Source organism: Medicago sativa, chromosome 2 (genome assembly GCF_051527215.1).
Source record: "Medicago sativa cultivar Bolivia chromosome 2, Bolivia_mono, whole genome shotgun sequence".
Lineage (NCBI taxonomy): Eukaryota > Viridiplantae > Streptophyta > Magnoliopsida > Fabales > Fabaceae > Medicago > Medicago sativa.
Window position 1 is genome coordinate 30,625,858 of NC_140750.1, and position 14,598 is coordinate 30,640,455.

General features: G+C 37.7%; 2 protein-coding genes across 2 annotated transcripts; both read left to right on the forward strand.

Moving 5' to 3' along the window:
* Positions 1-6,445: 6,445 nt before the first annotated feature.
* LOC146946177 (uncharacterized) lies at positions 6,446-7,953 on the forward strand. The gene is made up of 2 exons (XM_085748163.1): positions 6,446-7,505; positions 7,937-7,953. Exons 1-2 carry the CDS (start codon positions 6,488-6,490, stop codon positions 7,951-7,953), a joined length of 1,035 nt encoding a protein of 344 aa, XP_085604289.1. The 5' UTR covers positions 6,446-6,487.
* Positions 7,954-10,266: 2,313 nt separating this feature from the next.
* Positions 10,267-10,844, forward strand: LOC146946178 (uncharacterized). The gene has a single exon (XM_085748873.1). It carries the CDS (start codon positions 10,328-10,330, stop codon positions 10,826-10,828), a length of 501 nt encoding a protein of 166 aa, XP_085604999.1. The 5' UTR covers positions 10,267-10,327; the 3' UTR covers positions 10,829-10,844.
* The last annotated feature ends 3,754 nt before the right edge of the window (positions 10,845-14,598 follow it).

The following is a 14,598-nucleotide window of genomic DNA, read 5'->3' on the forward strand; positions in this document are numbered from 1 at the left end:
CAAGTAGTTTTGAGATTGGCTTTTTCAAGTAGATACTTCGAAGTGAACCCTCGGATGTGAGCCTTAGTGACAAGATTCTTGGAGACATCAGAGGTCTTGAGATGGAGATCACGGGAAATAACCAAAGGAATAGGAGGATGCTCAAGTCCCGCGAAAGGTGTCCCTTCGGCTATGGGTAAACCTGTCAAGGAAGAATAAGCCTCAAGAGTAGGCACTAACTGAAAGTCAGGAAAATTGAAGCACCGATACTCCCGATCATAGAATTGCACTAGAGTGTGCACAAGCTTTTCTTCCACATTAGTCCGGAGAAGAGTAAGGAAGTCCTCGCATCGATGTCGAAAACCGGTCGGATCCTCGATCTTGAGTGCCAAATCTCTCAAACTAGCCAAATCCACTTCCTTGAACTTGTAGGACTTAGTCTTCCCCATTCCTACAATGTTTACACATTCAATTTGTCTAAGCCCTTCAATAAATGCATGAAAAAAGGTTTATGCATGTATGCGTGTATGCATGATCACATTCAAGTACGGAGAAAACATGGTGGGTTAAGGTTCGAAGTCAAGGAGTCATGGGTGGACACGGTGTCCGGTGATACTAGAGCTTTGGGTAATAGTAACCGGGTTCTAAAAAGTTCCAAAGTCGCAACCTTTCTCACGTATATCATGGTGCACGAGACAAACACTCGCTCCATGATTATCCGTAAGAAGGTCTAACTTGAGTGTAGTATCGCGTGACGACTAAAACTCGAGAAAAATACTCGGTTTAGCATCCGCACTACATCCTAGAAAATAGCCATGGATGGGTTCGGTTATCTACGGTCCATAGCGTCATAGAACAATTGGAAGCAAAGTGCCTAAACGTGACAACACGCGCCGACAACATCACCCCCAAAATGCCTCAGCTATGTGGGATTGATCGCATAATCCAATACACGAGGCAACCCTCGGAATGAATTGTCGATTATATCCCCCCTAAATCCTAAGTTCACTCAGCCCGGGTGTAGGGCTTTAATATTCTCACCCTCACACGTTTGCAAGAATTTAAACAATTATTCACATAAGAAAGCAAAAAGAAGCAAGTAAAAATAAAAGCGCGAGCGTGAAAATAAAGACTAGGCGTAAGTCTCAAATCTCCCCAGTGAAGTCGCCAGCTGTTTTATCTTGGTTTTTCGGGTGTCAAACATTGATTAAGTCTGAACCTTTTTAACCTTTTGATATCTCATTTTTTCTTGGGAAGGGAAAAATAAGAAAAACCCTTGAGAATCGAGGTCCGGGAGTTGTTTTCGTTATGGGAAGGTGTTAGGCACCCATAACGACTATAGTATTCTATAGGAACCGTCTTTACTTTCTACACACGCGCTTTATTTTTAAATGCTATTTGAAAATGTTATTTACACCTAAGCGTTTGCTAAGTCAAGATTTGGAGGGAGAAGAATGTGTTGGAATTTTGTTTTATTGGACTTGGAGAAGTTTTGACTTCTTGCCTACATACCCTTTTAAGGGATCAAACTCCATGTAGTTCTCTTCCAAAAAAGTTTTTTGTTTTTGTTGGTTGATTTTAATTTTGAAAATGGAATTTTGAAGAATAAGAGAGAGAGGCCTCAAGGGCATAAGATTTTGAAAATATGAGGTGGAATTAGTCATTTTGCAAAAAAAAGTCTAAGTGTGATTAAAGTTCATTAAGGTTTTTGTTTAAGAAAATAAAGGGAAAATTCAATGGGATTTTGATCCCAAAGTTTCTTTGGAAAATTATTTGAGTGAAGTTGTTCATGTTTTTTGGAAAAGAGAATTTTTCTAAGTATCGTGATTCCTAAGCATACATCTAAAGCATACATTCCCTAAACATACATCTAAAGTATCCATGTGATGTGTGTGCATGTGTCGGTGCTTGTGTCGGTGTACATCATTAGAGTCCATTGTCCTTTTACATAGGCCCTAGTTTACGTTCTATGGTCTTGCAAGAAATTAAATTGCATAAAGTAAAATACACCACCCTAAGTTTTACATTCTAACTTTTGCATGGATGTAAATGACAAGAAATGAAATGGAAATGAAGGATGAGATGCTTGTGAGATGTATGAAACATGAAGTAGAGGGTTAGTAGCATAAGGAATAAAAGAAATGGAATGTAGGTAAGTAAAAATGGCATAACAAATGGTAAAAAGAACAACACAAAGAAACATCAAAACATAACAAAAAGTGGTAAAATACATCTAAAAATTCACTACAAAAACAAAGCAATCCACATAACTTCTAATCCTCACATCAAGCTAATTTGTCAAAGGTTTTATTTCAGTCTTAATATGGGAATTAGAAGAAGGTATCAAACCAAGACATTATGGTGCATTTTTAAGCATATTTTGCACTTATTTTCACAAACAATATTCACATAACTTGTACCACAAGACACTAACAAAAATGCAATCACAAACACTAAAAACAGCATCTAATCAGGGATAAAACACATCACAAAGTTGCATATCAAGTACCAATATCAAGTTGACAAAATGTTATAGCAAAGCCTAGAAAAAAAATTCACAAGAATTTAACAAAGAGAGCAAACAAATCACAAGAGACATCACCTACATTTTTTTATCAATTTTTTAACATGTAAAATATTCACAAAAATATCAAGAAACGCATTGAAAACACATAAGGAATTGTTAGGATTTTTTTTCAAGAGAATTTAGGCAAAACAGAGGTTTAATTATCAAGAAACAGTGTTAAAATAGCAAAAATATAGGCAAAACGAAATCCAAAGCAAACTCAGGCCCAAGCCCAAGGTTAATGCTGGATTCGGATCATCCAAGTGCCTCAGAGGCGTTGGATTGATCCAGATCAAGTCCAACCTAGATCTAATGGTGGAAACGTTTGGTTCAGAGGTGAACCAGACTGGTTCGAACGAACCGGTCCGGTTCACGCTCTTATAAAAGCACAAGAGACCGGTTCAAAATCATTTCTCTCTTCTCACTCTCTCTCTAGGTTTAAACTTAGAGAGAGAGGCTCTTCCTTCTCTCTTCTTCTCTGTTCACCTTCCCTGCCGGTTTCTGGAATGAAACGGCCGGAGAAGATGAAGATTCATCGGAATCTTCATCAACTCCGCTGTGAATTCCAGATTCCGGCGAGTTTCACACTCGAATCAAACCCTAAACCACTCCTTTTTAAATTCCAAATACGAATCTAACATCAAAAAACACATGCAAGGCTTGAATCTACGTAGATCGGAGTTTTAACTTTTCGGTTTTGAAAATCTTTTTAGGTTTTCGAAGTTTTTCGCAAGAAAACCTTTGAATCTTCCTCGATCTACATAGATTCACCGATTAAAGATGCTCACGCGCCTTCGTTGAGATTTTGAAAGAAAGACGAAGAGGTTTTGTGAGTTTACCTGAGTTTAATCGGAGATTTGAACGGAGAACTCTTCAAAAAACTTCGTTATGGCTTTAGATTCCTCTGGTAAGTTTTTCGGAACTTCTGAAACCGAAATTAAATCGGTGAATCTTCTTCTCTTTTTTCGCTGGTTCAAAATCTTGCTTCGTTCGTTCTTCTTCTCACTTCGAATCTTTTCTGTAATCGTATGAGTTCGTCACTCACAGTGGCGAATTTGTACTCGAATTGCAGAGAAACACCGTTCAATGATGAAGATTCATCTTTGAATCACTGAGAATGGTGAAGAAATAGCTTCAATTCGGTTCAATTTTGCTCCTGGAAAAGTTAGGGTTTGGTTGAATTCTTCATTGTTCTTGAGGTTTATGGATTTTGATCGTAACTGAATGGAGAGAGAAAATGGAAAGTGTTGGTGATTGTGATTGTGATGTGGCACGTAATGGATGGGTCTTGCACTGTTCTGGGCTTAGGTGGCCTTTTATAGGCTGCCAAGTGGCCTCTGGACCTATCAGAAGGTGACATGTGGCGTGGCCTGATGACTTGGACAAAAAGGACCTTTCTGCAATTGTTAGAAAAAAGGACTGGACTGCAAAGGACTAAAATGCAATAATAAAAGGAAACAGGACTAAATTGCAAAAAGGACTTAAAATGTAAAATAATAAAATTTGAGGACCAAAATGTAAAAAGAAATTAAAAGGACTAAAAAGAAAAGGACCAAAAATAAAATAAAACTAAAATTGGTAATTGGAAAGAACTTAAAGTGAAACAAAATAAAAAACACAAAAGGGACTAAAATGAACCAACTACCAAATGAGGTACTTTAAAGTAACCTCTCTGCCAAAATTTTGAGTGAAAAGACCAAAATGCCCCTAGGGACTAAATTGACCCAAAATGACTCAAATGCAATTTTTGAAATGGATTTTAACATGGAATTAAAGCAAGGATTTATACAAACTAATTGAAAAGACTCAGAGACAATTTCCATGGACTAAAATGGGTTTAATACAGAAAATGACTAAAATGCCCTTTTCCATGATTTTTGCAAATATGGTTGAAATAAAATGCAGAGAAATATGCAATTGATCAGAGACAACTTCAAATGACTTGGAATGCAAGAAAACCACAGGCAAAATTACAATTGAAAATATTTTCAAAACAAAGACAGTAACATATGCAGATAAAGCATGGTGAAATATCAGGGTAAAACAATATCAAATTGGCAATCTCTCAAGAGTAATGGACATATATCAAAGATGGAGAAACATTTTGAGCAAGTATTTTTAGGTCCAAAATTAGGGTATGACAAGCATGATTAGGTTGAGTTTTTGTGAGAATTGAGAATTAGGGTTAAAGACCGATTTTGATGATTGAATCGTGAAAAGATGTTAGATTGATGCAAAACTTGTATACAGACGTTAGATATTCCATAGGGTGATAATTTGATGCTATTTGGATGATAGAACCAAGAGATTAGGTGAAATTTTGAGAAAAACATGTTTCTGGCCGTACTGACATTAACCGCTCGCCACTGCGAGCAAGAACACTCGCCATTGCGAGTGACGAAGTTCATCGCTCGCCATTGTGAGCTAGAACCCTCGTCGTTGCGAGTAAACCCAGTACTCGCCATTGCAAGCAAAGTAGCTCACCGTTGTGAGCAAGTCCTTTAGGAGTTCCAGAGAGCACGTTTTGCTCGCCGGTGCGAGCAATTGTACTCGCCATTGCGAGTAACACTGTTAGTGCCCAATTTGTTTCCCTTGCGATCCTTTCGCACGTGTAGTCATGAGTTGGTCTTAGGAGTAATAATGAGGGTTGTTTAGGATACTTCCAGATGTTTCCAGAAGTCTGTTAGATGACTGAGATTATTAGTAATGTTGTATGGGTGATATCTTGATGTGTTATGGAATTTATGTTGATGTAATTCATTCCTCAAATGATGTTGAAACATTCAAGTACTGTTACGTGTTGTATTTTGCTGTTGTTTAATGCTGTTGACCATTTAAATGTCTTGAAATTGCATGAGTCGGTCTAAGTTGCAATGATTTAAGAAGTTGTCCATGTTTATGGAATTGTAAGAGATGTTCACGATGTTGTTAAGTTGTCTAAGTTGTAGGAAGATTGAGTCCATTGCATGCTCATTAAAGATGGGGGCTTGAGGCCCGACAACTTAATGCTCAAACTACATTGGGGGCTTGAGGCCCGGCAGCTTTATGCTCACATGTTGAAGAGCCTATTCACGCTCATTTATGTTGGGGGCTTGATGCCCCAAATGGTACCACATGCATTGCATATCAAGAAGTTTCACGATGATTTAAGTTGTTAAGAGTCGCATTGTCAAGTCAAGTGTTAAGTTGAATATGATGTCTGATGACGATTTAAAAGATGATGTTTGTTTATGATTTAATGATGATATTTAATGATGATATTTGATGATGATATTTGATTATGATTGATATGATGCTAAGTAATAAATGTTGATATGTTAGTGATGCTTTATGTCGTTAAATGCATTTTGATGAACTATATGTTTAATTTATTGACTGTGAAATCTCACCCCTTCTGCTTGAAAATGTTGCCCTTCGTATGGGTAACTTGCAGGTAAGAAAGACTAGAGGCATTCGTAAGTTGACTCCTCACCTTGTGTCTAGGTGCTCTGATACGTAACGGGATGGGGTTTGCTTTTACTTCTATTCCTTACGTGTCTTTTATGAATAAGTATTGAACCAAAATTTATGGAATTTTCTAATAAGGCCTGCGTGCCAAGACTTTTATTATGTTGAACTAATTTCCGCTGCGAAGTTTCAGATTTTGTGATGTTGAATTTTAAAGGATAATTATTATTATCTATTTTATGACTTACAAAAAGTATGTGACATTCCGTTTATGATTGAAGTACTCTGATTTATTATGAAATTTTCATGTTGGGAAAAACGGGGTGTTACAATTGGTATCAGAGCAGGTCGGTTCGTCCGGCCAAGTAGATGAGGCAAGTAGTATCGTTTAGCGGTTGGAATACCATTATTATGTTATTCTAATTGTTGTGTGTTGTGCAGTGAAGAAGAAGAGACCTGGAGGCTGCAAATTTTATCTGTTATAAGAGGACTAGAATGGCTGGAAGGAATGATGCTGCGATTGCTGCTGCGTTGGAAGCTGTGGCCCAAGCTGTGGGACAACATCCAAATGTTGGTGCTGGTGTTAATGCTGAAGTGAGAATGTTGGAGACCTTTCTGAGGAATCATCCTCCCACTTTCAAAGGAAGGTACGACCTTGATGGAGCACAGACATGGCTCAAAGAGATTGAAAGAGTTTTCAGAGTTATGCAATGTACTGATGATCAGAAGGTGCGCTTTGGTACGCACATGCTGGCGGAGGAAGCTGATGACTGGTGGGTGAGCCTCCAACCTACCCTAGAGCAAGATGATGTGGTTATTACTTGGGATGTGTTTAAGAGAGAGTTCCTAAACATATATTTTCCTGAGGATGTTCACGGAAGAAAAGAGATCGAGTTCCTTGAGCTGAAGCAAGGAGACATGTCGGTGACAAAGTATGCAGCGAAATTTGTGGAGTTGGCTCAGTTCTACCCACACTATACTGGTGACAATGCTGAGTTTTCTAAGTGTATCAAGTTTGAGAATGGTTTGCGTGCTGACATCAAGCGAGCCATTGGTTACCAACAGATCCGTGATTTTTCTGATTTGGTGAGCAGATGCAGAATCTATGAAGATGATACTAAAGCTCATTATAAGATTGTGAGTGAGAAGAGAGGTAAGAGTCAGCAAAGTCGCCCAAAGCCTTACAGTGCTCCGGCTGATAAAGGAAAGAGAAGAGTTAATGATGAAAGAAGGCCAAATAGGAAAGGTGTTGCTGCTGAGATCGTTTGTTTTGCTTGTGGCGAGAAAGGCCATAAGAATAATGCTTGCACTAAGGATATTAAACGGTGCTTTCGTTGTGGCAGTAAAGGACATACACTCGCAGAGTGTAAACATGAAGACGTTGTGTGTTTTAACTGCAATGAAGAGGGTCATATTGGGTCTCAATGCAAGAATCCGAAGAAGGCTCAGACCAGAGGAAAAGTTTTTGCTTTGACTGGTACTCAGACTGAGAATGAGGATCATTTAATCAGAGGTACTTGTTATATTAATGATACTCCTTTAGTTGCTATTATTGATACTGGTGCTACACATTGTTTTGTTGCTTTTTATTGTGCTTCTAAGTTGGGCCTTGCTATGTCTGATATGAATAGAGAAATGGTTGTCGAAACTCCAGCTAAGGGTTCGGTAACCACTTCTCTCGTTTGTTTACGATGTCCTTTGTCTATGTTTGATCATGATTTTGAGATTGATTTAGTTTGTCTACCTTTGAGTGGAATGGATGTGATTCTTGGTATGAACTGGTTAGAGTACAACCATGTCCTCATTAATTATTTTAGTAAGTCGGTGTATTTCTCTTCTGCTGAAGAGGAAGGTGGAGCAGAGTTTTTATCTACTAAGCAACTAAAGCAGTTAGAACGTGATGGAATTTTAATGTTTTCTTTGATGGCATCCTTATCCTTGGAGAGTCAAGCAATGATTGATAAGTTACAAGTGGTGTGCGATTTCCCTGAAGTTTTTCCTGATGAAATTCCTGATGTGCCGCCAGAGAGAGAGGTTGAATTTTCTATTGATCTTGTTTCGGGAACAAAGCCTGTGTCTATGACACCTTATCGTATGTCAGCTTCTGAGTTGGCTGAGTTGAAGAAACAGTTGGAAGATTTGCTTGATAAGAAGTTTATAAGACCAAGTGTTTCACCTTGGGGAGCGCCGGTACTGTTGGTTAAAAAGAAGGATGGTAGTATGAGGTTATGCATTGACTATCGACAGTTGAACAAAGTAACTATAAAGAATAGGTATCCACTTCCTAGAATTGATGACTTGATGGATCAGTTAGTGGGTGCACGTGTGTTCAGCAAGATTGACTTGAGGTCGGGTTATCACCAGATTAAAGTAAAAGATGAGGATATGCAGAAGACGGCTTTTAGGACGCGATATGGACATTATGAATATAAGGTGATGCCTTTTGGTGTTTGTAATGCGCTTGGCGTGTTTATGGAGTATATGAATCGCATTTTTCATGCATTTTTGGATCGCCTTGTGGTTGTGTTCATCGATGATATTTTGATTTACTCTAAGACAGAAGAAGAACATGCTGAGCATCTGAAAATTGTCTTGCAAGTGCTGAAAGAGAAGACGCTGTATGCTAAATTGTCTAAGTGTGAATTCTGGTTGAAGGAAGTAAGTTTTCTTGGCCATGTTATTTCTGGCTGTGGTATTGCAGTCGATCCGTCTAAAGTTGAAGCAGTATCACAATGGGAGACTCCTAAGTCGGTTACAGAGATTAGAAGCTTTTTGGGTTTAACAGGTTACTACCGAAGATTTATAGAAGGATTTTCTAAGTTAGCACTTCCGTTAACGCAGTTGACGTGTAAAGGTAAAACCTTTGTGTGGGATGTTCATTGTGAGAACAGTTTTAATGAATTGAAGAAGCATTTGACGACAGCTCCAATTTTGATTTTGCCGAAACCAGATGAACCTTTTGTAGTGTATTGTGATGTGTCCAAGTTGGGCTTAGGCGGTGTGCTTATGCAAGATGGTAAAGTGGTTGCTTATGCATCAAGACAGTTGAGAATTCATGAACGAAACTATCCTACTCATGATCTTGAATTAGCTGCAGTTGTATTTGTGCTTAAGATTTGGAGACATTACTTGTATGGTTCGAGATTTAAGGTGTTTAGTGATCACAAGAGCTTGAAGTATTTGTTTGATCAGAAGGAATTGAATATGAGACAGCGAAGGTGGCTCGAATTGTTGAAAGATTATGACTTTGGTTTGAATTACCATCCGGGTAAAGCCAATGTTGTTGCGGATGCCTTAAGTAGGAAGACTTTACATATGTCTGCTATGATGGTGAAAGAGTATGAATTGCTTGAACAGTTTAGAGATTTGAGCTTAGTTTGTGAAATGTCGTCTCGGAGTGTTAAGCTAGGAATGCTGAAAATTGATAATGATTTCTTGAAAAGTATTAGAGATGCGCAGAAAGTTGATGTTAAGTTTGTGGACTTGTTGGTTGCTAGTAATCAAACTGAAGATAATGACTTTGAGGTTTCGAGGTAGGATTTGTATTCCAGACAACGATGAGATGAAGAAGATGATTCTTGAAGAGAGTCATAGGAGTAGCTTAAGTATTCATCCAGGAGCTACAAAGATGTATCATGACTTAAAGAAGTTGTTTTGGTGGTCCGGATTGAAACGTGATGTAGCACAATTCGTGTACTCTTGTTTGATTTGTCAGAAGTCGAAAGTAGAGCGTCAGAAACCTGCTAGTCTGATGACACCGTTACATGTACCAGAATGGAAATGGGATAGTATATCCATGGATTTTGTGACTAGTTTGCCGAATACTCCAAAAGGGAATGACGCCACTTGGGTGATTGTTGATAGATTGCGAAGTCGGCACACTTCATTCCGATTAATATTAGTTTCCCTGTAGCTTAGTTGACGGAAATTTATATTCGAGACATTGTGAAGCTGCATGGTGTCCCTTCAAGCATTGTGTCAGATGGAGATCCAAGATTTACTTCTAGATTTTGGAAGAGTTTGCAAGAGGCTTTAGGCTCTAAGTTGAGATTGAGTTCGGCTTATCATCCTTAAACATATGGTCAGTCGGAAAGAACGATTTAGTCACTCGAAGACTTGTTGAGAGTTTGTGTACTTGAGCAAGGTGGAACTTGGGATAGTCATATTCCGTTGATAGAGTTCACCTATAATAACTGTTATCATTCAAGTATTGGGATGACGCCTTTTGAAGCCTTGTATGGTCGGAGGTGTAGGACTCCGTTGTGTTGGTTTGAAACAGGTGAAAGTGTGGTTTTAGGACGAGAGATTGTTCAGCAGACTACTGAGAAGATAAAGATGATTCAAGAAAAGATGAAAGCGTCGCAGAGTCGACAAAAGAGTTACCATGATAAGCGTAGGAAGGACCTTGAGTTTCAAGAAGGAGATCACGTGTTCTTGAGAGTTACTCCGATGACCGGTGTTGGTCGTGCATTGAAGTCAAAGAAGTTAACTCCGAAGTTTATTTGTCCGTATCAGATATCGGAAAGAGTCGGAACGGTGGCGTACCGAGTGGGTTTACCACCGCATTTATCAAATTTGCATGATGTGTTTCATGTGTCGCAACTGAGGAAGTATGTTCCAGACCCGTCCCATGTGATCGAGAGAGATGATGTGCAAGTAAGAGACAACCTTACGGTGGAGACTTTACCAGTGAGGATCGAAGGTCGTGAAGTGAAGAAGTTGAGAGGCAAGGAGATACCTCTTGTGAAAGTCGTTTGGGATGGAGCGACTGGCGAAAGCTTGACGTGGGAACTAGAGAGTAAGATGCTGGAGTCTTATCCAGAGTTGTTTGCTTGAGGTAAATTTTCGAGGACGAAAACTCTATAAGTTGGGGAGAGTTGTAACACCCGTCGTAATTATTTAATTATTTGATGAGTTTTAACATATATTTATATGATTTATATATGTGCGATTTATATGATTTAAGAATTTAAGTAGTTTACATGATTTATAGATAAATTATGTGATTTTCGAGATTGATGTGGAGTATATGATTTTGTGAAGTTATTATGTTGGTATGACTTATTTTATTATTAAATAAAATAAGATATGAAAAATAAAATAAAAATATTAGAAGTTGGGCTATGAGGTGTAATGAGTAAGTTTAGAGGTGAGTAGAGTAATACAAAGAGATAAATAGGGCAGACATAAGTTAGAAACGTTTTTACGTGAAACGCTTTTGGAGAACAAGGGAGAAAAGTCAGAGAAGAGGAGAACTAGAGGGATAGCTGCGATTTCATCATAACCAGGTAAGGGTGAGACTAACTTTCAATATTATTAAAGGTATGATTCTGAAAAATGGGTTTAGCATGATTAGGTTGAGTTTTTGTGAGAATTGAGAATTAGGGTTAAAGACCGATTTTGATGATTGAATCATGAAAATATGTTAGATTGATGCAAAACTTGTATACAGACCTTAGATATTCCATAGGGTGATAATTTGATGATATTTGGATGATAGAACCAAGAGATTAGGTGAAATTTTGAGAAAAACATGTTTCTGGCCGTACTGACATTAATCGCTCGCCACTGCGAGCAAGAACACTCGCCATTGCGAGTGATGAAGTTCATCGCTCGCCATTGCGAGCTAGAACCCTCGCCGTTGCGAGTAAACCCAGTACTCGCCATTGTGAGCAAAGTAGCTCGCCGTTGCGAGCAAGTCCTTTAGGAGTTCCAGAGAGAACGTTTTGCTCGCCGGTGCGAGCAATTGTACTCACCATTGCGAGTAACACTATTAGTGCCCAATTTGTTTCCCTTGCGATCTTTTCGCACGTGTAGTCATGAGTTGGTCTTAGGAGTAAGAATGAGGGTTGTTTAGGATACTTCCAGATGTTTCCAGAAGTCTGTTAGATGAATGAGATTATTAGTAATGTTGTATGAGTGATATCTTGATGTGTTATGGAATTTATGTTAATGTAATTCATTCCTCAAATGATGTTGAAACATTCAAGTATTGTTACGTGTTGTATTTTGCTGTTGTTTAATGATGTTGACCATTTAAATGTCTTGAAGTTGCATGAGTCGGTCTAAGTTGCAATGATTTAAGAAGTTGTCCATGTTTATGGAATTGTAAGAGATGTTCACGATGTTGTTAAGTTGTCTAAGTTGTAGGAAGATTGATTCCATTGCATGCTCATTAAAGATGGGGGCTTGAGGCCCGACAGCTTAATGCTCAAACTACGTTGGGGGCTTGAGGTCCAGCAGCTTTATGCTCACATGTTGAAGAGCCTATTCACGCTCATTTATGTTGTTAAGAGTCGCATTGTCAAGTCAAGTGTTAAGTTGAATATGATGTCTGATGACGATTTAAAAGATGATGTTTGATTATGATTTAATGATGATATTTGATGATGATATTTGATTATGATTGATATGATGCTAAGTAATAAATGTTGATATGTTAGTGATGTTTTATGTCGTTAAATGCATTTTGATGAACTATATGTTTAATTTATTGACTGTGAAATCTCACCCCTTCTGCTTGAAAATGTTGCCCTTCGTATGGGTAACTTGCAGGTAATAAAGACTAGAGGCGTTCGTGAGTGGACTCCTCACCTTGTGTCTAGGTGCTCTGATACGTAACGGGATGGGGCTTGCTTTTACTTCTATTCCTTACGTGTCTTTTATGAATAAGTATTGAACCAAAATTTATGGAATTTTCTAATAAGGCCTGCGTGCCAAGACTTTTATTATGTTGAACTAATTTCCGCTACGAAGTTTCAGATTTTGTGATGTTGAATTTTAAAGGATAATTATTATTATCTATTTTATGACTTACAAAAAGTATGCGACATTTCGTTTATGATTGAAGTACTCTGATTTATTATGAAATTTTCATGTTGGGAAAAACGGGGTGTTACACGCGCCCACACACACACACACACACAAACACACACACACACACACACACACACACACACACACACACACACACACACACACATATATATATATATATTAAAAAGGTCGTCCACTGACGGAGTTGATTATAGCGAAAGAGGATATACTCTCACAATGTGACAAACCAAAGTTTGATTTCTAGCTGACAAAATACTCATATTTATTAAGTGTCTAACATACATCATATAGAATTAATTTCGATTGAGGGAACTTATGAAATTTTTTTGTTAATTTTGTCTCATTCTCTCTAAACGCACTTAAAAGACCTCTATTTAAATTTCACTTTAGACGTAAGAATATATTGGGCCGGCCCTGTTTATGATTGAAACAAAACCCTCTTTCTCTCAAAGAGGACCGCTAGAACTCTATTTCTCACTATCACTTTTGGATTCACCGGAACTCTTGTAAATCACATCTTCACATTTTATGTTTGAATGTGTAGTCTAAGGTTCAAAGAAAGACTCCAAGACCTTGGAATTTTATCCTCCCTTTTCATGTGTTAAAATCATGAGTAATGATATATGCACAATCATTTGTAACAACTTTGTTGACAACTTTCATTTTCTCTCTTCTCATTGGTCCAAAACAATAGAGAGAGAGAGAGAGAGAGAGAGAGAGAGAGAGAGAGAGAGAGAGAGAGAGAGAGAGAGAGAAAGGAAGAGAGATAATATGAATATAATGTGAGTATGTGAGAGAAAGTTGTCAAAAAGTTATAAGAAAGTGGTTGTACAAATATCATTTCTCTAAAATCATTTTGATGACTTGACCAAAGACCACACCAATTAGGAAGGAACATCAGCACTTTGCACGACACTTACACGACTTTATTCTTCTTTATTCAGAGAACTCCCAAATAATATACAACAGATCCTGACCATATCTTATTAGATTATTTTAATAGAGATTTCAAAATACAGTAAATTGTGTACATTGTTGATCGAGGATCATTTGGAGCGATCGAGGAGATCTTAAGAGAAGCCTTGGTGAAATTAGGGTTGTCAGTCCCTTGAATGTGTGTTCTGATCTAATGGGTGTTGAGTGTTTTACATGTTTAAATCATTTATTTTCTCAAGTTAATGTGTTATGTCCTCTGTCGTCTGATTTTCATTGACAGCATGTTTGTTAATTTAATTAAGCGGTTGGCTCTATCAAATATGGTCTTAATCGGTCCGTTTCTTTAAAGATGTTTAATTTAGTTTTGGATTTTCGACATTTGCTCATCTTGGGGGATTAAGCTTGTATTTCTTTTACTAATGGTTTCTAATTTGCTTTGAACATTTAACTCCTTTAATTCAAAAAACATTAGTTGAAAATTAAGTGTTTAAGACTCAATATAATGAGTAAAAAGGATCGAGTATACAATAAAGTTCAAAAAAATAAATATGGAGACTAAAATAAATAATTGTATACTACTAAAAAAAATTAACATTCCTGGGAGGACCGTGGCATATGTTGATCCCCCTTCTAGCTTCGTCTGTGCTCTCCACAGGATTACATGAGAAAACAATTCAACCCCTTACGGCTTGTCTCCAGTTACGACTCAATTAATACATATTATTCATTTACATTATCTTTTATGTAATTAATTAAATTTAATCCATAAATCTAACATAGCTAACTACTAACAGGGTCCACCCCCAACTTCTACTTCAAAAACATTTTTTTAA